Source organism: Entelurus aequoreus, linkage group LG03, assembly GCF_033978785.1.
Source record: "Entelurus aequoreus isolate RoL-2023_Sb linkage group LG03, RoL_Eaeq_v1.1, whole genome shotgun sequence".
In the NCBI taxonomy this organism is placed as follows: domain Eukaryota; kingdom Metazoa; phylum Chordata; class Actinopteri; order Syngnathiformes; family Syngnathidae; genus Entelurus; species Entelurus aequoreus.
In genome coordinates this window covers 84040619-84068370 of record NC_084733.1, presented here as the reverse complement: position 1 = coordinate 84068370, position 27752 = coordinate 84040619, and the positions used below count along the sequence as shown (strand labels likewise).

Sequence of the window (27752 nt, the reverse complement as noted above, 5' to 3'; positions counted from 1 at the left end):
TTAAATTGGTTTGCCATGTCATTTTATGTAGCCCCCATATCATTCAATGCAGCTTATCACATCAGTTTATCTGGCCTGCCACATCATTTAACTTGGCCCACCACATAATTTTATCTGGCCTGCCACATCATTTAACTTGGCCCGCCACATAATTTTATGTGGCCCGCCATGTTATTTAAATTGTCTTGCCATATCATTTTATGTAGCCCCCACATCACGCAATGCGGCTTATCACTTCATTTTATGTGGCCTGCCATATCATTTTATGTGGCCCGCCATGTCATTTAAATTGGCTTGCCATATCATTTTATGTAGCCCCCACATCACGCAAAGCGGCTTATCACTTCATTTTATGTGGCCCGCCACGTCATTTTATGTAGCCCCCATATCATTCAATGCGGCTTATCACATCAGTTTATCTGGCCTGCCACATCATTTAACTTGGCCCACCACATAATTTTATGTGGCCTGCCATGTCATTTAAATTGTCTTGCCATATCATTTTATGTAGCCCCCACATCACGCAAAGCGGCTTATCACTTCATTTTATGTGGCCCGCCACATAATTTTATGTGGCCTGCCATGTCATTTAAATTGTCTTGCCATATCATTTTATGTAGCCCCCACATCACGCAAAGCGGCTTATCACTTCATTTTTTTGGCCCGCCACATAATTTTATGTGGCCTGCCATGTCATTTAAATTGTCTTGCCATATCATTTTATGTAGCCCCCACATCACGCAAAGCGGCTTATCACTTCATTTTACGTGGCCCGCCACATAATTTTATGTGGCCTGCCATATCGTTTAAGTTGGCTTGCCATATCATTTTATGTAGCCCCCACATTTAGCAACGCGGCTTATCACTTCATTTTATGTGGCCCGCCACATCATTTTATGTGGCCCATGATGTCATTTTATAAGGCCTGTCACGTCATTTTATGTGGCCTGCCACATCATTTAAAGTGGCTTGCTACATTATTTTATGTGGCCTGCCACATCATTTTATGTGGCCTGCCACATCATTTAAAGTGGCTTGCTACATTATTTTAATTGGCCCGCCAATGTCATTTTATGTGGCCCGCCACATCATTTAAATTGGCTTGCCATATCATTTTATGTAGCCCCCACATCATTCAATGCGACTTATCACATCATTTTATGTGGCCTGCCACATCATTTAACTTGGCCCGCCACATAATTTATGTGGCCCGCCATGTCATTTATATTGGCTTGCCATGTCATTTTACGTAGCCCCCACATCATGCAAAGCGGCTTATCACTTCATTTTACGTGGCCCGCCACATCATTTTATGTGGCCTGCCATATCATTTAAGTTGGCTTGCCATATCATTTTATGTAGCCCCCACATTTAGCAACGCGGCTTATCACTTCATTTTATGTGGCCCGCCACATCATTTTATGTGGCCCATGATGTCATTTTATAAGGCCTGTCACGTCATTTTATGTGGCCTGCCACATCATTTAAAGTGGCTTGCTACATTATTTTATGTGGCCTGCCACATCATTTTATGTGGCCTGCCACATCATTTAAAGTGGCTTGCTACATTATTTTAATTGGCCCGCCAATGTCATTTTATGTGGCCCGCCACATCATTTAAATTGGCTTGCCATATCATTTTATGTAGCCCCCACATCATTCAATGCGACTTATCACATCATTTTATGTGGCCTGCCACATCATTTAACTTGGCCCGCCACATAATTTTATGTGGTCCGCCATGTCATTTAAATTGGCTTGCCATGTCATTTTACGTAGCCCCCACATCACGCAAAGCGGCTTATCACTTCATTTTATGTGGTCTGCCACATCATTTAACTTGGCCCGCCACATCGTTTTATGTGGCTTGCCACATCATTTTATGTTGCCTGCCACATTTTTCATGATAACCTGCCATATAAATTAAAGTAGCCCGTCAAATAATTTAAAGGCTTACTGAAATGAATTTTTTTAATTTAAACGGGGCTAGCAGATCCATTCTATGTGTCATACTTGATCATTTCGCGATATTGCCATATTTTTGCTGAAAGGATTTAGTAGAGAACATCGACGATAAAGTTCGCAACTTTTGGTATCTGATTAAAAAAAAGCCTTGCCTGTACCGGAAGTAGCGTGACGTCAACAGTTGAAAGGCTCCTCACATTTTCCCATTGTTTACACCAGCAGCGAGAGCGATTCGCACCGAGAAAGCGACGATTACCCCATTAATTTGAGCCAGGATGAAAGATTCGTGGATGAGGAACATGAGAGTGAAGGACTAGAGTGCAGTGCAGGACGTATCGTTTTTCGTTCTGACCGTAACTTAGGTACAAGCTGGCTCATTGGATTCCACACTTTCTCCTTTTTCTATTGTGGATCACGGATTTGTATTTTAAACCACCTTGGATACTATATCCTCTTGAAAATGAGAGACGAGAACGCGAAATGGACATTCACAGTGACTTTCATCTCCACGACAATACATCGGTGAAGCACTTTAGCTTCGGAGCTAACGTAATAGCATCGTGCTTAAATGCAGATAGAAACAAAAGAAATAAGCCCCTGACTGGAAGGATAGACAGAAGATCAACAATACTATTAAACCATGGACATGTAACTACACGGTTAATGCTTTCCAGCCTGGCGAAGCTTAACAATGCTGTTGCTAACGACGCCATTGAAGCTAACTTAGCTATGGGACCTCATCAGAGCTATGATAAAAACATTAGCGCTCCACCTACGCCAGCCCTCATCTGCTCATCAACACCCGTGCTCACCTGCGTTCCAGCGATCGACGGAGCGACGAAGGACTTCACCCGATCATCGATGCGGTCGGCGGCTAGCATCGGATAGCGCGTCTGCTATCCATCTCAAAGTCCTCCTGGTTGTGTTGCTGCAGCCAGCCGCTAATACACCGATCCCACCTACAGCTTTCTTCTTTGCAGTCTTCATTGTTCATTAAACAAATTGCAAAAGATTCACCAACACAGATGTCCAGAATACTGTGGAATTTTGAGATGAAAACAGAGCTTTTTTGTATTGGATCCAATGGTGTCCGAATACTTCCGTTTCAACCATTGACGTCACGCGCATACGTCATCATATATAGACATTTTCAACCGGAAGTTTCCCGTGAAATTTAAAATTGCACTTTATAAGTTAACCCGGCCGTATTGGCATGTGTTGCAATGTTAAGATTTCATCATTGATATACATACTTGCCAACCCTCCCGTTTTTACCGGGAGACTCCCGGTATTCAGCGCCTCTCCCGATAACCTCCCGGCAGAAATTTTCTCCCGACAAACTCCCGGTATTCAGCCGGAGCTGGAGGCCACGCCCCCCCCCAGCTCAATGCGGACCTGAGCGGGGACAGCCTGTTCTCACGTCCGCTTTCCCACAATATAAACAGCTTGCCTGCCCAATGACGTCATAACATCTACGGCGTTTAGAGAGTGGAGTGCACAACTGCGCACACGACAAGGAGACGAAGCAGAAGAACGAGGAAGTTACAGACATGGCGACGCCGTCGACGAGCAAGATGAAGAAATACGCTTGCATCTTCCAAAACGAATGGAAACAAGAATTTTCAGTTCATCCAGGACAGTTCGAAGGGGAAGGTGTATGTAATTATGTTGCCTATACATTTTGTAGAACAGACTTCTCCATTGAACACGGTGGCCGAGTCATGAACGGAGGAGAAGTTAAACAGGACAATACTGCCATCTACTGGATAGCCCGCGGAACACTGAAATTCAAGTATTTGTTTTATTTATATGTATAATAAAATAAATATATATACATATATATAGCTAGAATTCACTGAAAGTCAAGTATTTCATACATATATATATATATACACTACCGTTCAAAAGTTTGGGGTCACATTGAAATGTCCTTATTTTTGAAGGAAAAGCACTGTACTTTTCAATGAAGATAACTTTAAACTAGTCTTAACTTTAAAGAAATACACTCTATACATTGCTAATGTGCTAAATGACTATTCTAGCTGCAAATGTCTGGTTTTTGGTGCAATATCTACATAGGTGTATAGAGGCCCATTTCCAGCAACTATCACTCCAGTGTTCTAATGGTACAATGTGTTTGCTCATTGGCTCAGAAGGCTAATTGATGATTAGAAAACCCTTGTGCAATCATGTTCACACATCTGAAAACAGTTTAGCTCGTTACAGAAGCTACAAAACTGACCTTCCTTTGAGCAGATTGAGTTTCTGGAGCATCACGTCTGTGGGGTCAATTAAACACTCAAAATGGCCAGAAAAAGAGAACTTTCATCTGAAACTCGACAGTCTATTCTTGTTCTTAGAAATGAAGGCTATTCCACAAAATTGTTTGGGTGACCCCAAACTTTTGAACGGTAGTGTATATATATATATATATATATATATATATATATATATATATATATATATATATATATATATGAAATATATATTGGTGAATTCTAGTTGTAAATATACTCCCCTATTAACCACGCCCAGACCACGTGGACCGCAACATGATTTTATGTTGCCTGCCACATAATTCATGATAACCTGCCGTATGTGGGCTCTGTACCGAGGATGTCCTTGTGGCTTGTGCAGCCCTTTGAGACACTTGTGATTTAGGGCTATATAAATAAACATTGATTGATTGATTGATTAATTAATTAAAGTCGTCACATCGTCACATCATTTAAGGTGGCACACTACATCACTTTAGGTGGCCCGCCACGTCATTTATTGTGGCTTTCTACATCATTTTAAAGGCCTACTGAAAGCCACTACTACCGACCACGCAGTCTGATAGTTTATATATCAATGATGAAATCTTAACATTATAACACATGCCAATACGGCCGGGTTAACTTATAAAGTGACATTTTAAATTTGCCGCTAAACTTCCGGTTCGAAACGCCTCTGAGGATGCCGTATGCGCGTGACGTAGACCGGCGAACACGGGTATGCCTTCCACATTGAAGCCGATACGAAAAAGCTCTGTTTTCATTTCATAATTCCACAGTATTCTGGACATCTGTGTTCGTGAATCTGTTGCAATCATGTTCATTGCATTATGGAGAAAGAAGCTGAGCAAGCAAAGAAGAAAGTTGTCGGTGCGAAATGGACGTATTTTTCGAACGTAGTCAGCAACAACAGTACACAGCCGGCGCTTCTTTGTTTACATTCCCGGAAGATGCAGTCAAGATGGAAGAACTCGGATAACAGAGACTCTAACCAGGAGGACTTTTGACTTCGATACACAGACGCCTGTAGAGAACTGGGACAACACAGACTCTTACCAGGATTACTTTGATTTGGATGAGAAAGACGCAGACGTGCTACTGTGAGTATGCAGCTTTGCCTTCTAAACATTTGATCGCTTGACCGTATGTGCGCAACTTTTTTTTGCGTATGTACGTAACTTTTTAAAAATATATAAGCTTTATGAACCTTGGGTTAGGTGAACGGTCTTTTGGGCTGAGTGATTGTGTGTGTTGATCAGGTGTTTGAATTGTATTGGCGTGTTCTATGGAGCTAGGAGCTAGCATAGGAGCTAGGAGCTAGCGTAACAAACACGCAGGTGTTTTTATGCAGGATTAATTTGTGGCATATTAAATATAAGCCTGGTTGTGTTGTGGCTAATAGAGTATATATATGTCTTGTGTTTATTTACTGTTGTAGTCATTCCCAGCTGAATATCAGGTCACCCCCGGCTCTCACAGCATCTTCCCTATCTGAATAGCTTCAACTCCCCACTAGTCCTTCACTTGCACTTTACTCATCCACAAATATTTCATCCTCGCTCAAATTAATGGGGAAATCGTCGCTTTCTCGGTCCGAATCTCTCTCACTTCATGCGGCCATCATTGTAAACAATAGGGAACTTTGCGTATATGTTCAACTGACTACGTCACGCTACTTCCGGTAGGGGCAAGCCTTTTTTTTTATCAGATACCAAAAGTTGCAATCTTTATCGTCGTTGTTCTCTACTAAATCCTTTCAGCAAAAATATGGCAATATCGCGAAATGATCAAGTATGACACATAGAATAGATCTGCTATCCCCGTTTAAATAAAAAAAATTCATTTCAGTAGGCCTTTAAAGTGGCCCGCCACCTCATTGTCCTCTTCATCCTCAGCACCATCTGGCGGGACGGCGCCAACCCGTCGTCCCCGAACTACATCGACGAGCAGCACTCGAACGCCTCGTCGCCGCCCGCCCACCTGGCGGTCATCGTGACGCCGACCAGCGCCTACTACATCATCTACATCTACGTGGCCACGTCGGAGAGCGTGCTGGCGCTGGGCTTCTTCCGCGGGCTGCCGCTGGTGCACACCCTGCTCACCGTGTCCAAGCGGCTGCACGAGCAGATGCTGAGCGCCGTGCTGCGGGCCCCCATGGCGCTGCTCAACACCATGAAGACAGGTAGAGGAGGCACACGCCCACGCGGGACCCCCACGTGATGTTTCTTTGTCCCGCCGCAGGACGCATCATGAACAGGTTCACCAAGGACATGGCCACCATCGACGACATGCTGCCCCTGGTGCTCTTCGACCTCATTCAGGTAAATAAGAATTATTGCTAGAAAATTCCAGTGGACATTTTAATTTGGCCTGCTATCTGTGCCCTGAACCTCTGACCTGGGCTCCATACTGCCAAGATGGCTTCCAAATCCATTCATTTTAGGTTCAAACATTCAAATTAGCAAAAAAGCCAGCATCAATTGTTAGCATGCTACTATAAGAGACGTTAGCATACTTCTAAGATGGTACCAAATATTAAAATCTATTAGTTTTAGGTATAAACATACAAAAGTAGCCAACAAGCTAGCATAAAACGTTAGCATGCTACTATAAGAGACGCTAGAATATTTCTAAGATGGTACCAAATATTAAAATCTATTAGTTTTAGGTATAAACATACAAAAGTAGCTAACAAGCTAGCATAAAACGTTAGCATGCTCCTATAAGAGACGCTAGCATAATTCTAAGATGGCAGCAAGTAATAAAATGTATTAGTTTTAGGTATAAACATACGGAAGTAGCTAAAATCTAGCATAAATTGTTAGCCTGCTACTATAAGAGATGTTAGCATACTTCTAAGATGGCACCAAATATTAAAATCTATTAGTTTTAGGTATAAACATACAAAAGTAGCTAACAAGCTAGCATAAAACATTAGCATGCTACTATAAGAGACGCTAGCATACTTCTAAGATGGCAGCAAGTAATAAAATGTATTAGTTTTAGGTATAAACATACGGAAGTAGCCAAAATCTAGCATAAATTGTTAGCATGTTACTATAAGAGATGTTGGCATACTTCTAAGATGGCACCAAGTACTAAAATCTATTAGTTTTCGGTATAAATATACAAAAGTAGCTAAAAAGCTAGCATAAAATGTTAGCATGTTACTATAAGAGACGTTAGCATACTTCTAAGATGGCACCAAGTAATAAAATCTATTAGTTTTATGTGTAAACATATAAAAGTAGCTAAAAAGCCAGCATAAAATGTTAGCATGTTACTATAAGAGACGTTAGCATACTTCTAAGATGGCAGCAAGTAATAAAATCTATTAGTTTTAGGTATAAACATACAAAAGTAGCTAAAATCTAGCATAAATTGTTAGCATGCTACTATAAGAGATGTTAGCATACTTCTAAGATGGCACCAAGTATAAAAATCTATTAGTTTTAGGTATAAACATACAAAAGTAGCTAAAAAGCTAGCATAAAACATTAGCATGGTACTATAAGAGACGTTAGCATACTTCTAAGATGGCAGCAAGTAATAAAATGTATTAGTTTTAGGTATAAACATACGGAAGTAGCTAAAATCTAGCATAAAGTGTTAGCATGTTACTATATGATACATTAGCATACTTCTAAGATGGCAGCAAGTAATAAAATCTATTACTTATAGGTGTAAACATATAAAAGTAGCTAAAAAGCTAGCATAAAATGTTAGCATGCTACTATAAGAGATGTTAGCATACATCTAAGATGGCACCAAATATTAAAATCTATTAGTTTTAGGTACAAACATACAAAAGTAGCTAACAAGCTACCAGAAAACGTTAGCATGCTACTATAAGAGATGTCAGCATACTTCTAAGATGGCACCAAGTAATAAAATCTATTAGTTTTCGGTATAAACATACAAAAGTAGCTAACAAGCTAGCATAAAACGTTAACATGCTACTATAAGAGATGTTAGCATACTTCTAAGATGGCAGCAAGTAATAAAATCTATTAGTTTTAGGTATAAACATACAAAAGTAGCTAAAAAGCCAGCATAAAATGTTAGCATGTTACCATAAGAGATGTTAGCATACTTCTAAGATGGCAGCAAGTATTAAAATATATTAGTTTTAGGTATAAACATACAAAAGTAGCTAAAAAGTCAGCATAAAATGTTAGCATGGTACTATAAGAGACATGAGCATACTTCTAAGATGGCACCAAGTAATAAAATTACTAGTTTTAGGTATAAACATACAAAAGTAGCTAAAATCTAGCATAAAATGTTAGCATGCGACTATAAGAGATGTTAGCATACTTTTAAGATGGCACCAAGTATAAAAATCTATTAGTTTTAGGTATAAACGTACAAATCTGTGATGTGTCAAAATTACTCAATTTTGTATTATTTGCTGACGATACCAACTTTTACAGCTCTGGACATGACTTAAATGAATTACTAAAGAGTATGGAACAGGAAATGGTCAAACTCAAAAAATGGTTTGACGTTAACAAATTATCATTGAATTTGAAAAAAACTAAGTTCATGATTTTTAGTAAGAGAAAAAAGCCTGAAAATATTGTACTGTCAATAGCTGGAACAAGCATTGAAAAAGTCTCTGAGATTAGATTTTTGGGAGTGATTTTAGATGATAATATTAGTTGGAAATCGCATATCTCACATGTTAGAAAAAAGATGGCTAAAAGTATATTTATATTAAATAAGGTAAAAGATGTATTAGATTATAAAGCAATGCGTACACTGTATTGTGCACTTGTACTGCCTTATATCAATTATTGTGTGGAAATATGGGGTAGTACATATAAGAGTAACACAAAGCCACTGTACCTCCTTCAGAAGAGAGCGATCAGAATCATACACAAAACAGGTTATAGAGAGCACACAAATGGATTATTTATTAGCTCAGGACTTTACAAATTTTATGAACTAGTTGAGCAGCAGACATTATTGGTTATGTTCAGGGCTAGTAGTCAAGAGCTACCAACAAATCTACAAAAAAATTTCACTTTAATAGAAAAAGAAGGAAGAAGGAAAGGGCACTTTAAGCATCAGCTTGCACGAACAACATCAAAACAAATGTGTACATCAGTGGTGGGAGTAAAACTCTGGAACTCTCTCCATAATGAAATAAAGCAATGTAAAAACACATTTCAATTAAAAAAAGTCTTTAAAAACAGAACTATGATGTTATATGAGCACTGACAAAAGGGACGCAAAGGGAAAAATAAGGGGAAAAAAATAAAAATAAAAAATAAAAATAATAATAAACACACAAAAAAAACAACGCTTACATTATCCTACATGACTGTAGGTATTGTATAGTCTAGCTTTCCTTTCATTTTTTTTTTTTTTTTTTTTTTCTTTATCGACATGCACTATGGATCCTTGGTTGAATGATCACATTGTTCTTAGCTTTGTTTGGTTTGAATGATACCTTGTTATGATAGCCTTGTTCTATTCAGTTTTGTTTGGTTTGAATGATTACCTTATTCTTTTTCAGTTTGTTTGGTTTGGATGATTGCCTTGTTCTTTTTCAGTTTGTTTGGTTTGAGTGATTGCCTTATTTTTTCAGTTTTTGTTTTGTTTATTTATTTTTTGTTCAACTTATCTTGCTTGTTTATTCTTTTCATTGATTGTTTGTTCTATTAATTTCTATGAGTGTGTGCACTGGGTAGGGGTACAAACTTGTAGTTTTTAGGCAACAATAACTTTTCTTGTCAACTGGGTCATACATGTCCTGTAGCCTTTTTTACTACTCTAGAGTCTACGCCCCTGGTGGGTGGGTGCGTGTGGGTGTGGGTGCCTGTGTGTGCATATGTGATATATTGTTTTGTATTGATTTGTTGCATTGGATGTTCTAATGCACTACCGGCAAAGAAATACCAAGAAAATGTTTCTTTTGTGCGAAGGGGCAGGAAATATAAGATTTTCTTCATCCTGTTCCTTTTCGACATGGCTGTGTATTGAATGCAGTAAGGTATGTGAGATTGTTGAAATGTTGTTGAAATGTACACATCCAAGTACGAAATAAATAAATAATTGAATTGAATAATTGAATTGAAAAGTAGCTAAATAGCATCATAAAATGTTAGCATGTTACTATAAGAGACGTTAGCATACTTCTAAGATGGCACCAAGTAATAAAATCTATTAGTTTTAGGTGTAAACATATAAAAGTAGCTAAAAAGCCAGCATAAAATGTTAGCATGTTACTATAAGAGATGTTAGCATACTTCTAAGATGGCAGCAAGTAATAAAATCTATTAGTTTTAGGTATAAACATACAAAAGTAGCTAAAATCTAGCATAAATTGTTAGCATGGTACTATAAGAGATGTTAGCATACTTCTAAGATGGCAGCAAGTAATAAAATCTACTAGTTTTAGGTATAAACATACGGAAGTAGCTAAAATCTAGCATAAAACGTTAGCATGCTACTATAAGAGATGTTAGCATACTTCTAAGATGGCAGCAAGTAATAAAATCTATTATTTATAGGTATAAACATACAAAAGTAGCTAAAAAGCCAGCATGAAACGTTAGCATTATGACATAGGACAATTTAGCCTACTTCTTAGATGGCGGCAACTATTAAAATGCACTATCTTCAGGTGTAAACATGCAAAATTAGCTGGACAGCATACAACATTATCATGCTAATCAAAAAGACGTTAGCATACTTCCAATGTGGCGCCAAGTATCAATAACCACTATTTTTAGATTAAAACATACAAAATTAGCTCAAAAGCTTGCATTAACGTGAGCATGCTAAGCATGCTAGCATGTGACAGGATGAGAGAAAATACCAAAATGCACAATTTGTAGTTGTAACACACAAAATTTGCAAAAAAGCTAGCTTAAAACATGAGCATGCTAATATAAGAGAAGTTAGCATTCGTTCAAAATGGTGCCAAATATCAACATTTTTAAGTTTCCATCCATCCATTTTCTACCGCTTATTCCCTTCGGGGTCGCGGGGGGCGCTGGAGCCTATCTCAGCTACAATCGGGCGGAAGGCGGGGTACACCCTGGACAAGTCGCCACCTCATCGCAGGGCCAACACAGATAGACAGACAACATTCACACTCACATTCATAAGTTTGATCATACAAAATTAGCAAAAACCGTTAGCATGCTAACATCCTACTTACTCCATAGCAGCGAGTATCACAAACCATGATTTTAAAAATGTTAGCATGCTAACATAAGAGCCTTCCAAGATGGCGTCATCTATCAAAGTTCATGATTGTTAGCTGTAAACATACAAAAGTAGCTAAAAAGCTAGCAAAAAAAAGGTTAGCGTGCTAACGTCCTCAAACACAGCAGGCACATAATTCCAACAAAGCTAACTTTACGTTAAACCCGCATCCTCTTTTGTCCCGCAGCTGACGCTGATCGTCCTGGGCGCCATCTTCACCGTGTCCATCATCCGGCCGTACATCTTCATCGCCGCCATCCCGCTGGCCGCCATGTTTGTCATCCTCAGGAAGTACTTCCTGCGAACGGGCCAGCAGCTCAAGTTACTGGAGGCTGAAGGTGAGGATGCGTTCTTCTTGTCGCCGTTTGTTAAAAATGCTGAAAGAACTCTTACTTTTATTTTGAAAGGGAGGGCTTGTGCTTTATCATAGTAGACTTTGCATGCAGGTGCTAGTCCAAGACACTAGATGGCAGTACTCTACAGTTTATGGTGTGTTGGCCAGTCTCTTCAGTCTGTGCTGGCTACTAAAAAGTGTTAATACTCTAAGTATTGTACTTATTACACACCAAAAAAAATCTATTAAAATAATAAATAAATAAAGTACTTATTACGCAGCAGTTGTTTGATTGTAACGTGCATCTAAGTTGTCATTTTCATTAACACATTTGGAAGTGTTGAAATTGCCATGTAAAATCGCTAATGCTAATCAGTAGCATGTCAATGGCAAAGCCAATGGATATTTAGCATCAAGCTAGCGCATTTTTGAAACTAGTTGACTGACGGAGCGTTTCTTTGGTGGCGTGTAAAAATGTCAACATTACCTGGCGGGAGTTTGGCAGAGTCTGCTCTCAGTGCTGCTGGAGTGATTGTCACACGCAGCCCACATAGCGTAGCATGGCACCGTTGTAGATTGGTAGGACCGGCCGGATTGGGTCGGTGATAACAAGAAGTGGAGTACTTGGTAGCCGTCCCTAATCTAAAGGCTGTGTAGATAGTTCTATGAAAAAAGACAACAATTTGAAGTCATGTGCCATCTTTGTACTCTTTTTATAACATTTGTCTTATTTTCTGTTCATTTATATGATTATTTTCATTATCATTATGATTCTATTGTATGATATTTGTATTTCTTGAAGTCAATAATGTATATCTTTCATCCAAATACGCGTACAAACAACACCTGTGTGCTCATGTGACACTTTTACGTGCACTTCTACGTGTACTTTTACGTGCACTTTTATGTGCACTTTTACGTGCAATTTTTGTGCACTTTTACGTGCTATTCTTTGCACACTTTCACGTCTACGTGCGCTTCTATGTGCACTTTTTCGTGCTATTCTTTTTGCACTTTTACGTGCTATTCTTTGCACACTTTTACGTCTACGTGCGCTTCTATGTGCACTTTTTCGTGTACTTTTACGTGCTATTCTTTTTGCACTTATACGTGCTATTCTTTGCACACTTTTACGTCTACGTGCGCTTTTACGTGCGCTTCTATGTACACTTTTTCGTGTACTTTTCCGTGCTATTCTTTTTGCACTTTTACGTGCAATTTTTGTGCACTTTTACGTGCTATTCTTTGCACACTTTTACGTCTACGTGCGCTTCTATGTGCACTTTTTTCTGTACTTTTACGTGCTATTCTTTTTGCACTTTTACGTGCTATTCTTTGGGCACTTTTACTTCTACGTGCTGTTTTACGTGCACTTCTATGTGCACTTCTTCGTGTACTTTTTTGTGTACTTTTTCGTGCTATTCTTTTTGCACTTTTACATGCACTTTTATGTGCACTTTTACGTGCTATTCTTTGGGCACTTTTACGTTTACGTGCACTTCTCCGTGTACTTTAACGTGTATTTTTTTGTGTACTTTTTCGTTTTATTCTTTTTGCACTTTTACATGCACTTTTACGTGTACTTTTATGTCTATGTGTTGTTTTACGTGCGCTTCTATGTGCACTTCTTCGTGTACTTTTTCGTGCTATTCTTTTTGCACTTTTACATGCACTTTTATGTGCACTTTTACGTGCTATTCTTTGGGCACTTTTACGTTTACGTGCGCTTCTATGTGCACTACTCCGTGTACTTTAACGTGTATTTTTTTGTGTACTTTTTCGTTTTATTCTTTTTGCACTTTTACGTGCACTTTTACATGCACTTTTAAGTGCTATTCTTTGGGCACTTTTACATCTTTGTGCGCTTTTACGTGCGCTTCTACGTGCACTTCTTCGTGTAATTTAACGTGTACTTTTTCGTGCTATTCTTTGTGCACTTTTACGTTCACTTTTATGTGCACTTTTACGTGCTATTCTTTGTGCACTTTTACGTCTGTGCGCTTTTACGTGCACTTTTACGTGCTATTCTTTGTGCACTTTTAGGTGCGCTTTTATATGCACTTCTACGTGTACTTTTACGCGATATATATATATATATATATATATATATATATATATATATATATTATATATATATATATATATATATATATATATATATATATATATATGTGTGTGTAGATGTATATATATATGAGAGAAAGATGATGGATGCATGAAAGAGTGAAAGTGAGAAGAGGAGGGATATATATATATATATATATATATATATATATATATATATATATATATATATATATATATATATATATATATATATATATATATATATATGTGTAGATGTATATATATGAGAGAAAGATGATGGATGCATGAAAGAGTGAAAGTGAGAAGAGGAGGAAGCTGCAGGCCAAAAGGTTAAAGGTCACACTGAAGAAACAAAACAAGAGAGAGGAAGAGCAGGATGAGGTGACATCACATGCAGGAAGTGTGTCATGGCACAGTACGACAACACTGACACACTTTAACAACACTGTGTGATACAAGCAGTCCTGCAGCGTGTTTACTTGTGTGTGATATCATGTGTGATACTTGCAGTCTTGCGGCGTGTTTACTTGAGTGATATCATGTGTGATACAAGCAGTCCTGTGGCATGTTTACTTGTTTGTGATATCATGTGTGATACAAGCAGTCCTGCAGAGTGTTTACTCGTGTGTGATATCATGTACGATACAAGCAGTCCTGCAGCGTGTTTACTTGTGTGTGATATCATGTGTGATACAAGCAGTCCTGCAGCGTGTTTACTTGTGTGTGATATCATGTGCGATACAAGCAGTCCTGCAGCGTGTTTACTTGTGTGTGATATCATGTGCGATACAAGCAGTCCTGCAGCGTGTTTAATTGTGTGTGATATCATGTGCGATACAAGCAGTCCTGCGGCCTGTTTACTTGTGTGTGATATCATGTGCGATACAAGCAGTCCTGTAGCGTGTTTACTTGTGTGTGATATCATGTGCGATACAAGCAGTCCTGCAGCGTGTTTACTTGTGTGTGATATCATGTGTGATACAAGCAGTCCTGCAGCGTGTTTACTTGTGTGTGATATCATGTGTGATACTTGCAGTCTTGCGGCGTGTTTACTTGAGTGATATCATGTGTGATACAAGCAGTCCTGCAGAGTGTTTACTTGTGTGTGATATCCTGTGTGATACAAGCAGTCCTGCAGAGTGTTTACTCGTGTGTGATATGATGTACGATACACGCAGTCCTGCAGCGTGTTTACTTGTGTGTGATATCATGTGCGATACAAGCAGTCCTGCAGCATGTTTACTTGTATGTGATATCATGTACGATACAAGCAGTCCTGCAGGGTGTTTACTTGTGTGTGATATCATGTGCGATACAAGCAGTCCTGCGGCCTGTTTACTTGTGTGTGATATCATGTGCGATACAAGCAGTCCTGCAGGATGTTTACTTGTATGTGATATCATGTACGATACAAGCAGTCCTGCAGGGTGTTTACTTGTGTGTGATATTATGTGCGATACAAGCAGTCCTGTGGCATGTTTACTTGTTTGTGATATCATGTGTGATACAAGCAGTCCTGCAGAGTGTTTACTCGTGTGTGATATCATGTACGATACAAGCAGTCCTGCAGCGTGTTTACTTGTGTGTGATATCATGTGCGATACAAGCAGTCGTGCAGCGTGTTTACTTGTGTGTGATATCATGTGCGATACAAGCAGCCCTGCAGAGTGTTTACTTGAGTGTGATCTCATGTGCGATACAAGCAGTCCAGCAGGGTGTTTACTTGTGTGTGATATCATGTGCGATACAAGCAGCCCTGCAGAGTGTTTACTTGAGTGTGATCTCATGTGCGATAAAAGCAGTCCAGCAGGGTGTTTACTTGTGTGTGATATCATGTGCGATATAAGCAGTCCTGCAAGATGTTTACTTGTGTGTGATATCATGTGCGATACAAGCAGCATGTTTACTTGTGCCAAGCTGGACAGACAGTTAACATCTAAATGTCCACCAATAAACACACAATTTCTTCTATTTTACTAAAGTCATTTACAAAAGGTAAACATGCTAAGTAAGCTATAGGCTATTAGGAGCTAGCAGCTACACAACAGCTAAGCACACAATAGCACAAAGCTAGACATAGGTAATAATCGTTGAAGAATAAAAGGTGACATTTGTCAATATAAACAAGTGTCAAATAAATATATTTGTATATTACTTCCACACAGCGTATTAGAAAGTATCCAGTAACAAACGTGTCCGCATCATTTAACTTACTGCGTCATGAGCTTACCTTCATGAGTTAGTGCGACCACTAGGTGTGACCAAAAAGGGAGTTATTAATCCACTAAAGTGTGGTAAGCAGGTGTGAGTGAGGACTCAGGTGGTTTTGAGCAGATCTAAAGGGATCTGGACTCCAGCCAGTGGATCTGTCCACGCCTGGTCGGCCATGACAGGTTTTAGGTGTGCTGGGACGGACGCCGTGGGATTTCCTTCATCCCCATCCTGGGGCTGGCGGCGGCGTGCCAGGAAATGGCGGCCATAAATCAGTCATGAATCACAGTCAAGTCCAGTGATCGCACACGCTTGACTTCCTGTTTGCTGGCTGCAGCGCCGCCTGCTGGTTGGAAGTCAGCACTGCATTTTTCACTAATATGTCAATACTGTTTGAGTTATACTTCACAAATATCTGAATACTATTTGAGTAATGTCTGACAAATATGTGAATAATATTTGTGTAATATTTGACAAATATGTGAATACTATTTGTGTAATACTTCACAAATAGCTGAATACTATTTGTGTAATATTTGACAAATATGTGAATACTATTTGAGTAATACTTCACAAATATGTGAATACTATTTGAGTAATATTTGACAAATATGTGAATATTATTTGAGTAATACTTCACAAATAGTTGAATACTATTTGAGTAATATTTGACAAATATGTGAATATTATTTGAGTAATATATGACAAATATGTGAATACTATTTGAGTAATACTTCACAAATAGCGGAATACTATTTGTGTAATATTTGACAAATATGTGAATATTATTTGAGTAATATATGACGAATAGCTGAATACTGTTTGTGTAATATTTGACAAATACGTGAATATTATTTGAGTAATATATGACGAATATGTTAATACTATTTGAGTAATATTTTACAAATATGTGAATACTATTTGAGTAATACTTCACAAATAGCTGAATACTATTTTCGTAATATTTGACAAATATGTGAATACTATTTGATTAATACTTCACAAATATGTGAATACCATTTGAGTAATATATGACAAATATGTGAATACTATTTGAGTAATGTTTGACAAATATGTGAATACTATTTGAGTGATATTTGACAAATATATGAATACCATTTGAGTAATATATGACAAATATGTGAATACTATTTGAGTAATGTTTGATAAATATGTGAATACTATTTCAGTAATATGTAAATACTATTTGTGTAAGATTTAATATTTGAGTAATAAATGATTATTTGAATATCATTTATAAAATTGTTGACTAATATTTGAGTATTTTATGAATAACATTTATGTAATGTTGACTAATTGAGTAACTTATGAATAATATTTATGTAATGTTGACTAATTGAGTAACTTATGAATAATATTTATGTAATTGTTGACTGAGTAACTCATGAATAATATTTATGTAATTGTTGACTAATTGAGTAACATATTAATAATATTTATGTAATGTTGACTAATTGAGTAACTTATGAATAATATTTATGAAATTGTTGACTAATTGAGTAACTTATGATTAATATTTATATAATTGTTTAATAATATTCGAGTAATATATGAATATGTATGTAATTGTTGACTAATTGAGTAACATATTAATAACATTTATGTAATGTTGACTAATTGAGTAACTTATGAATAATATTTATGAAATTGTTGACTAATTGAGTAACTTATGATTAATATTTATATAATTGTTTAATAATATTCGAGTAATATATGAATATGTATGTAATTGTTGACTAATATTTGAATGTTATTTATGAAATTGTTTAATAATATTTGAGTAACTTATGAATAATATTTAAATAATTGATTAATATTTGAATATTTATGAAATATTGGCTAATACTTGAGTAACACATGAATACAATTTATGTAATTGTTGACTAATATTTGAGTCATATATGAATAATATTTATGTATTTGTTGACTAATATTTAAGTAATATATTAATGTAATTGTTGACTAATATTTGAGTAACACATGAATAATATTAATGTAATTGTTGACAACTATTTGAGTCATATATGAATAATTTTTATGTAATTGTTGACTAATATTTAAGTAATATATTAATGTAATTGTTGACTAATATTTGAGTAACACATGAATAATATTAATGTAATTGTTGACTAATATTTGAGTAACATATGAATAATATTTATGTAATTGTTGACTAATATTTTAGTAACTTATAAATAATAGTTATGTAATTGTTGAGTAATATTTAAGTAATATATTAATATGTAATTGTTGAGTAATATTTAAGTAACATATGAATAATGTGTGTAATTGTTTACTAATATTTGAGTAACTTATGAATAATATTTATGTAATTGTTGACTAATATTTGAGAACATATGAATAATATGTATGTAATTGTTGACTAATATTTTAGTAACTTATGAATAACATTTATATAATTAATTCATATTTGAATATTTATGTAATTGTTGACTAATAATTGAGTAACAAATGAATACAATTTATGTAATTGTTGACTAATATTTGAGTAAAATGAATAATATTTATGTAATTGTTGACTAATATTTTAGTAACTTATAAATAATATTTATGTAATTGTTGACTAACATTTGAGTCATATATGAATAATATTATGTAATTGTTGACTAATATTTAAGTAACATATGAATAATATTTATGTAATTGTTGACTAATATTTGAGTAACATATAAAACATATTTATGTAACTGTTGACTAATATGTGGGTAATTTATGAATAATATTTATGAAATTGTTGATTAATATTTAAGTCACATATTAATATTTATGATATTGACTAATATTTGAGTAACTTAACATTTAAGTAATTGTTGACTAATATTTGAGTCACATATTAATAATAATTATATTATTGACTAATATAAGATTATTTGAATATTATTTATGAAATATTGGCTAATATTTGAGTAACATGAATAATATGTAGGTAATTGTTGACTAATATTTGAGTAACATATGAATAATATTTATGTAATTGTTGACTTATATTTATATGAATAATATTTATGTAATTGTTGACTAATATTTAATATATGAATAATATTTATGTAATTGTTGACTAATATTTGAGTAACATGCAAATAACATTTATATAATTATTGAGTAATATTTTAGTAACATGTGAAAAATATTTATGTAATTGTTGACTAATATGTGGGTAACTTATGAATAATATTTATGAAATTGTTGACTAATATTTGAGTAACATATGAAAAATATTTATTTAACCGTTGACTAATATGTGCGTAACTTATGAATAATATTTATGAAATTGTTGACTAATATTTGAGTAACATATGAAAAATATTTATTTAACTGTTGACTAATAAGTGGGTAGCTTATGAATACTATTTATGAAATTGTTGACTAATTGAGTAACTTATTAATAATATTTATGTAATTGTTGAGTAATATTTAAGTCACATATGAATAGTATTTATGATATTGACTAATATTTGAGTAACCTTATACTTAATTATTGACTAGTATATGATTATTTGAATATTATGAAATATTGTCTAATATTTGAGTAACATATGAAGAATATCAATGTCATTGTTGACTAATATATGAATAATATTGGTGTAATTGTTGAGTAACATATGAATATTTATGATATTATTAATATATGTGAGTAGTAAAGGTGTGCTCCAGCGAGAGCTCCCCCTAGTGGCGGTGGAGGAGGTAACAGCGTGACCTGTGACCTGTGACCTGTGACCCCACAGCCCGCAGCCCCATCTTCTCGCAGCTCATCATCTCCCTGAAAGGTCTGTGGACCATCCGTGCGTTCGGGCGTCAGACTTACTTCGAGCAGCTCTTCCACAAGGCTCTCAACACGCACACAGCCGCGTGGTTTCACTATCTGGCCGCGCTGCGCTGGTTCCTCTTCCGCTGTGACGTCATCTTCGTGCTCTTCTTCACCGCCGCCGCCTTCATCGCCGTGGGAACCAATCGTGAGTGACGATGACGGACACGTGACACCTTTCTTCACTTTGCTTTCCATCCATCCATCCATCACAGACATGCTCATGTTGATAATATAATATATGATATCATATTATCATATATGACACACGTTATAGGACATTATATCATACATTAGAACATAACACAATAATATACTGTAGTGCAGGGGTCACCAACCTTTTTGAAACCAAGAGCTACTTCTTGGGTACTGATTAATGCAAAGGGCTACCAGTTTGATACACACTTAAATAAATTGCCAGAAATAGCCAATTTGCTCAATTTACCTTTAACTATATGTTATTATTAATAATTATTGATATTTACACTCAATTGAACGGTTTAAAAGAGGAGAAAACACGAAAAAAATGACAATTAAATTTTGAAACATAGTTTATCTTCAATTTCGACTCTTTAAAATTCAAAATTCAACCGAAAAAAGAAGAGATAAACTAGCTAATTCGAATCTTTTTGAAAAAATAAAAAAAAGAATTTATGGAACATCATTAGTAACTTTTCCTGATTAAGATTAATTTTACAATTTTGATGACATGTTTTAAATAGGTTAAAATCCAATCTACACTTTGTTAGAATATATAACAAATTGGACCAAGCTATATTTCTAACAAAGACAAATCATTATTTCTTCTAGATTTTCCAGAACAAAAATTTTAAAAGAAATTCAAAAGACTTTGAAATAAGATTTAAATTTGATTCTACGGATTTTCTAGATTTGCCAGAATATTTTTTTAAAATTTTAATCATAATAAGTTTGAAGAAATATTTCACAAATATTCTTCGTCGAAAAAACAGAAGCTAAAATGAAGAACTAAATTAAAATTAATTTATTATTCTTTACAATAAAAAAAATAAATTTACTTGAACATTGATTTCAATTGTCAGGAAAGAAGAGGAAGGAATTTAAAAAGTAAAAAGGTATATGTGTTTAAAAATCCTAAAATCATTTTTAAGGTTGTATTTTTTCTCTAAAATTGTCTTTCTGAAAGTTATAAGAAGCCAAGTAAAAAAATTAATGAATTTATTTAAACAAGTGAAGACCAAGTCTTTAAAATATTTTCTCGGATTTTCAAATTCTATTTGAGTTTTGTCTCTCTTAGAATTAAAAATGTCGAGCAAAGTGAGACCAGCTTGCTAGTAAATAAAATTAAAAAAATAGAGGCAGCTCACTGGTAAGTGCTGCTATTTGAGCTATTTTTTAGAACAGACCAGCGGGCTACTCATCTGGTCCTTACGGGCGACCTGGTGCCCGCGGGCACCGCGTTGGTGACCCCTGCTGTAATATATAACCATGATACAGTCAAATTATTAAATATATAATATTACATTATATACTACATAATTTAATATATTACAATATAACATAGCCCTATTTATTACAATATTTTATAAAGATATAATCCTAATATATTTTTAATGTAATATCTGATATACGAAACATTTTAAAATGATTAAAATTAATACAAAACAATATTGCAACATCATATTTAATATAACAATTGTATATGATACAATATTATAACATAACCCAGTTTAACAATAATATAGAACGTAATACAATATTAATATAAAATTAATGTAACATATTATGATGATATAAAATTAATACAATATATTATTGTACGTTGTTCAAATTATTTTGATATTTTAGTAATTTTCCCAACAAATAACAATAATAATACGTTAGTAAATGTTTTCAACCTATTTTATACTTATGTGACATGTAATGTTTATTGTAATACATATTAGTCAGCATTTTTATGAACATAAATGTGTGTGTGTGTGTGTGTGTGTGTGTGTGTGTGTGTGTGTGTGTGTGTGTGCAGAGGACAAACCTGGCGAGATCGGCATCATCGTTGCCTTGGCGATGCTCATCCTGGGCACCTTCCAGTGGGCGGTCATCACCAGCATCACTGTGGACGGTCTGGTAGGTTTGTAGTACTCATTGTAGTACTCCACATTGTAGTACTCCACATTGTAGTACTCCACATTGTAGTACTCATTGTAGTACTCCACTTTGTAGTACTCCACATTGTAGTACTCATTGTAGTACTCCACTTTGTAGTACTCCACATTGTAGTACTCCACATTGTAGTACTCCACATTGTAGTACTTCACACTCTACACCCTGACTGCAACAACACATCATCAGTAGGGTAACACTAACCTGTCTCACGACAGTCTAAATCCAGCTCAAGTTCCCTAGTAAAACTTAAAGATAAAAGTTATGAACAGAATCGCTGACAAAGTCCAACCCTCACTGGAAACGGGTCCGATTTACTGCCAGCAATGTGGACCAAGCTCTAAAACTGATCATATAGGGAGGTATACCCCATACTCTCTGAGCAGTCCCCACAGGACATCCCGAGGGACACGGTCAAATGCCTTCTCCAAGTCCACAAAACACATGTAGACTGGTTGGGCAAACTCCCATGCACCCTTAAGGACCCTGCCGAGAGTATAGAGCTGGTCCACAGATCCAAGACCAGGACAAAAACCCCACTGCTCCTCCTGAATCCGAGGTTCGACTATCCGGCATAGCCTCCTCTCCGGTACACCTGACTGGACCTGACCGGAAAGACTGAGGAGCAGCAATCCAGAGGCACCGCCCCAGATCTCCACGCAATGCTGCCCAGTCTTGTCGACCAAGACAGCCCCACGGCATCCAGAGCCTTAAGAAACTCTGGCCGGATGTCCACACCTGAGGCCGTGGAGCTTTTTAACTACCTCGGCAACCACTGCCCCAGAAATAGGAGAGTCCACCACAGAGTCCCCGGGCGCTGCTTCCTAATAGGGAGACGTGTAGGTGGGATTGAGGAGGTCTTTGAAGTATTTCCTCCACCGAACCACAACATCCCGAGTCGAGGTCAGCAGCACACCATCCTCACCATACACAGTGTTGACAGTGCACTGCTTCCCCCTCCTGAGGCGGCGGATGGTGGTCCAGAATCGCTTCGAAGCAGTCCGGAAGTCGTTTTCCATGGCTTCCCCGAACATTTCCAAGCTGTACACCACTTGCCTGCCTCCGGAGTCCCATGAGCCAAAAGCTAAAGTTAAAGTACCACTGATAGTCACACACACTAGGTGTGGTGAAATTACCCTCTGCACCCTGGAAGGTGAGGGGAGCAGTGAGCATTTTGGTGATTTAACCCCCAATTCCAACCCTTGATGCTGAGTGCCAAGCAGGGACGCCTTGGCTGCCATTTTTATAGTCTTTGGTATGACTCGGCCGGGGTTTGAACTCACGACCTACCGATCTCAGGGCGGACACTCTAACCACTGGGCCACTGAGCAGGTCCAAATAGGAACCGATAGGACTTCTTCTTCAGCTTGACGGCATCCCTCACCACTGGTGTCCACCAGCAGGTTGTGGGATTACCGCCATGACAGGCAGCAACCACCTCGCGGCCACAGCTCCGATCGGCCGTCTTGACCATAGAACTAGGAAACATGGTCCACTTGGACTCAGTGTCCAGTTCCTCCTTAGTGACATGTTCTAAGTTCTTCTGTAGGGGGGAATTTAAACTCTCTGATGGGAAACTGCCAGACGTTCCCAGCAGACCCTCACTATTTTTATAGCATAGAGTATATTTATTTAGAGTTATTTGGACACTAGGGGAACATATTCTAAGTAACAAAGACTTAATTTAGAGTTATTTGGACACTAGGGGAACATATTCTAAGTAACAAAGACTTAATTTAGAGTTATTTGGACACTAGGGGAACATATTCTAAGTAACAAAGACTTAATTTAGAGTTATTTGGACACTAGGGGAACATATTCTAAGTAACAAAGACTTCATTTAGAGTTATTTGGACACTCTGGGAACATATTCTAAGTAACAAAGACTTAATTTAGAGTTATTTGGACACTAGGGGAACATATTCTAAGTAACAAAGACTTCATTTAGAGTTATTTGGACACTCTGGGAACATATTCTAAGTAACAAAGACTTAATTTAGAGTTATTTGGACACTAGGGGAACATATTCTATGTAACAAAGACTTCATATAGAGTTATTTGTACACTAGGGGAACATATTATTATTATTTGGACACTAGGGGAACATATTATTTGGACACTAGGGGAACATATTATTATTATTTGGACACTAGGGGAACATATTATTATTATTTGGACACTAGGGGAACATATTATTATTATTTGGACACTATTATTATTATTTGGACACTAAGGGAACATATTATTATTATTTGTACACTAGGGGAACATATTATTATTATTTGGACACTAGGGGAACATATTATTATTATTTGGACACTAGGGGAACATATTATTATTATTTGGACACTAGGGGAACATATTATTATTATTTGGACACTATTATTATTATTTGGACACTAAGGGAACATATTATTATTATTTGTACACTAGGGGAACATATTATTATTATTTGGACACTAGGGGAACATATTATTATTATTTGGACACTAGGGGAACATATTATTATTATTTGGACACTATTATTATTATTTGGACACTAAGGGAACATATTATTATTATTTGTACACTAGGGGAACATATTATTATTATTTGGACACTAGGGGAACATATTATTATTATTTGGACACTATTATTATTATTTGGACACTAAGGGAACATATTATTATTATTTGGACACTAGGGGAACATATTATTATTATTTGGACACTAGGGGAACATGTTCGAACCCCTGAGGCCGACTCACCAAACCCCTAGGGGGTTCAATCGAACCCAGGTTAAGAACCACTGTTTTAGAGTTTTTGTCTTAATAGCGTAAAAAAGTGACGTGTCATCGATGATGTCACTCAGATGCGTTCGGTGGACCGCGTGTTCAAGTTCATCGACCTCCCGTCAGAGGAGGCGTCGCCGTGCCAAGGAGGCGGCAAAAGAAGCGGCAAAGGAGGCGACGTGGTCATCGACAACCCTCACGCTCAGGACTGCTGGCCCAACAGAGGTCACATGGACGTCAGGGGCCTCACCGTCAAATACACGGACGCCGGACGCGCCGTCCTCAACGACATCAGCTTCTCAGTGGACGGCGGCCAGAGCGTGAGTGGACGTGTAGCATAACGTAGCCTAGCATAGCATAAGATGTCTTGTGTGCCTGCAGGTGGGTCTTCTGGGTCGCACGGGCTCAGGCAAGAGTACTTTGTTCTCTGCTCTGCTGCGTCTGGCGTCCACTGAGGGGGACATTTGTGTGGACGACGTCTCCTGGACCTCCGTGTCCTTACACACCTGGAGGAAGGCCTTTGGGGTGGTGCCTCAGGTCTGTAGCAACCACACCTGCATGTCACACACCTGTGCTGGAGTAGCTTCCTTCACACACCTGTGCTGGAGTAGCTTCCTTCACACATCTGTGCTGGAGTAGCTTCCTTCACACACCTGTGCTGTAGTAGGTTCCTTCACACACCTGTGCTGTAGTAGGTTCCTTCACACACCTGTGCTGTAGTAGGTTCCTTCACACACCTGTGCTGGAGTAGCGTCCTTCACACACCTGTGCTGGAGTAGCTTCCTTCACACACCTGTGCTGTAGTAGGTTCCTTCACACACCTGTGCTGGAGTAGCTTCCTTCACACACCTGTGCTGGAGTAGCTTCCTTCACACACCTGTGCTGGAGTAGCTTCCTTCACACACCTGTGCTGTAGTAGCTTCCTTCACACACCTGTGCTGGAGTAGCTTCCTTCACACACCTGTGCTGTAGTAGGTTCCTTCACACACCTGTGCTGTAGTAGCTTCCTTCACACACCTGTGCTGTAGTAGGTTCCTTCACACACACTTGTGCTGTAGTAGCTTCCTTCACACACACCTGTGCTGTAGTAGCTTCCTTCACACACCTGTGCTGTAGTAGCTTCCTTCACACACACCTGTGCTGTAGTAGCTTCCTTCACACACCTGTGCTGTAGTAGCTTCCTTCACACACCTGTGCTGGAGTAGCTTCCTTCACACACACCTGCGCTGTAGTAACTTCCTTCACACACCGGTGCTATAGTAGGTTCCTTCACACACCTGCGCTATAGTAAGTTACTTTACACACCTGCGCCGTAGTAGCTTCCTTTACACACTTGCGCTGTAGTAGGTTCCTTCACACACACACACCTGCACTGTAGTAGGTTCTTGCACACACACACCTGCTCTGTAGTAGGTTCCTTCTCACACACACACACACTCACCTGCTCTGTAGTAGGTTCCTTCACACACACATATACACACACAGCTGCTCTGTAGTAGGTTCCTTCAGACACACACACACACACCCCTGCTCTGTAGTAGGTTCCTTCACACACACCCCTGCTCTATAGTCGGTTCCTTCACACACACACACACACACACACCTGCTCTGTAGTAGGTTCCTTCACACACACACACACACACTCTGTAGTAGGTTCCTTCACACACACACACCTGCTCTGTAGTAGGTCCTTCACACACACACCTGCTCTGTAGTAGGTTCTTTCACACACCTGCGCTGTAGTAAGTTCCTTCACACACCTGCGCTGTAGTAAGTTCCTTCACACACCTGCGCTGTATTAAGTTCATTCACACACCTGCGCTGTAGTAAGTTCATTCACACACCTGCGCTGTAGTAAGTTCCTTCACACACCTGCACTGTATTAAGTTCATTCACACACCTGCGCTGTAGTAAGTTCATTCACACACCTGCACTGTATTAAGTTCATTCACACACCTGCGCTGTAGTAAGTTCATTCACACACCTGCACTGTATTAAGTTCATTCACACACCTGCGCTGTAGTAAGTTCATTCACACACCTGCGCTGTATTAAGTTCCTTCACACACCTGCGCTGTAGTAGCTTCCTTCACACACCTGCGCTGTAGTAAGTTCCTTCACACACCTGCACTGTATTAAGTTCATTCACACACCTGCGCTGTAGTAAGTTCATTCACACACCTGCGCTGTAGTAAGTTCCTTCACACACCTGCACTGTATTAAGTTCATTCACACACCTGCGCTGTAGTAAGTTCATTCACACACCTGCACTGTATTAAGTTCATTCACACACCTGCGCTGTAGTAAGTTCATTCACACACCTGCACTGTATTAAGTTCATTCACACACCTGCGCTGTATTAAGTTCCTTCACACACCTGCGCTGTAGTAGCTTCCTTCACACACCTGCGCTGTAGTAAGTTCCTTCACACACCTGCACTGTATTAAGTTCATTCACACACCTGCGCTGTAGTAAGTTCATTCACACACCTGCGCTGTATTAAGTTCCTTCACACACCTGCGCTGTAGTAGCTTCCTTCACACACCTGCGTTGTAGTAAGTTCCTTCACACACATGCGCTGTAGTAGCTTCCTTCACACACCTGCGCTGTAGTAAGTTCCTTCACACACCTGCGCTGTAGTAAGTTCCTTCACACACCTGCGTTGTAGTAAGTTCCTTCACACACCTGTGCTGTAGTAGCTTCCTTCACACACCTGCGCTGTAGTAAGTTCCTTCACACAACTGAGTTGTAGTAGCTTAATTCACACACCTGAGCTGTAGTAGCTTCCTTCACACACCTGCGCTGTAGTAAGTTCCTTCACACAACTGAGCTGTAGTAGGGTCCTTCCACACTTGTGCTGTAAGTTCTTTCACACACTTGCGCTGTAGTAGCTTCCTTCACACAC

At 37.8% G+C, this 27752-nt stretch overlaps 1 protein-coding gene across 2 annotated transcripts in view; it reads left to right on the top strand.

Annotated features, from left to right (window-relative positions):
• cftr (CF transmembrane conductance regulator) overlaps positions 1 to 27752 on the top strand; it is a 96518-nt gene that overhangs the window by 64639 nt on the left and 4127 nt on the right. For both annotated transcript variants that reach the window (XM_062043010.1, XM_062043009.1), the window contains exons 17-23: positions 6137 to 6423; positions 6483 to 6562; positions 11647 to 11797; positions 19860 to 20087; positions 21942 to 22042; positions 24929 to 25168; positions 25230 to 25385. In XM_062043010.1, the coding sequence (XP_061898994.1) occupies positions 6137 to 6423; positions 6483 to 6562; positions 11647 to 11797; positions 19860 to 20087; positions 21942 to 22042; positions 24929 to 25168; positions 25230 to 25385 (1243 nt within the window). The remainder of the gene's footprint in view (positions 1 to 6136; positions 6424 to 6482; positions 6563 to 11646; positions 11798 to 19859; positions 20088 to 21941; positions 22043 to 24928; positions 25169 to 25229; positions 25386 to 27752) is intronic.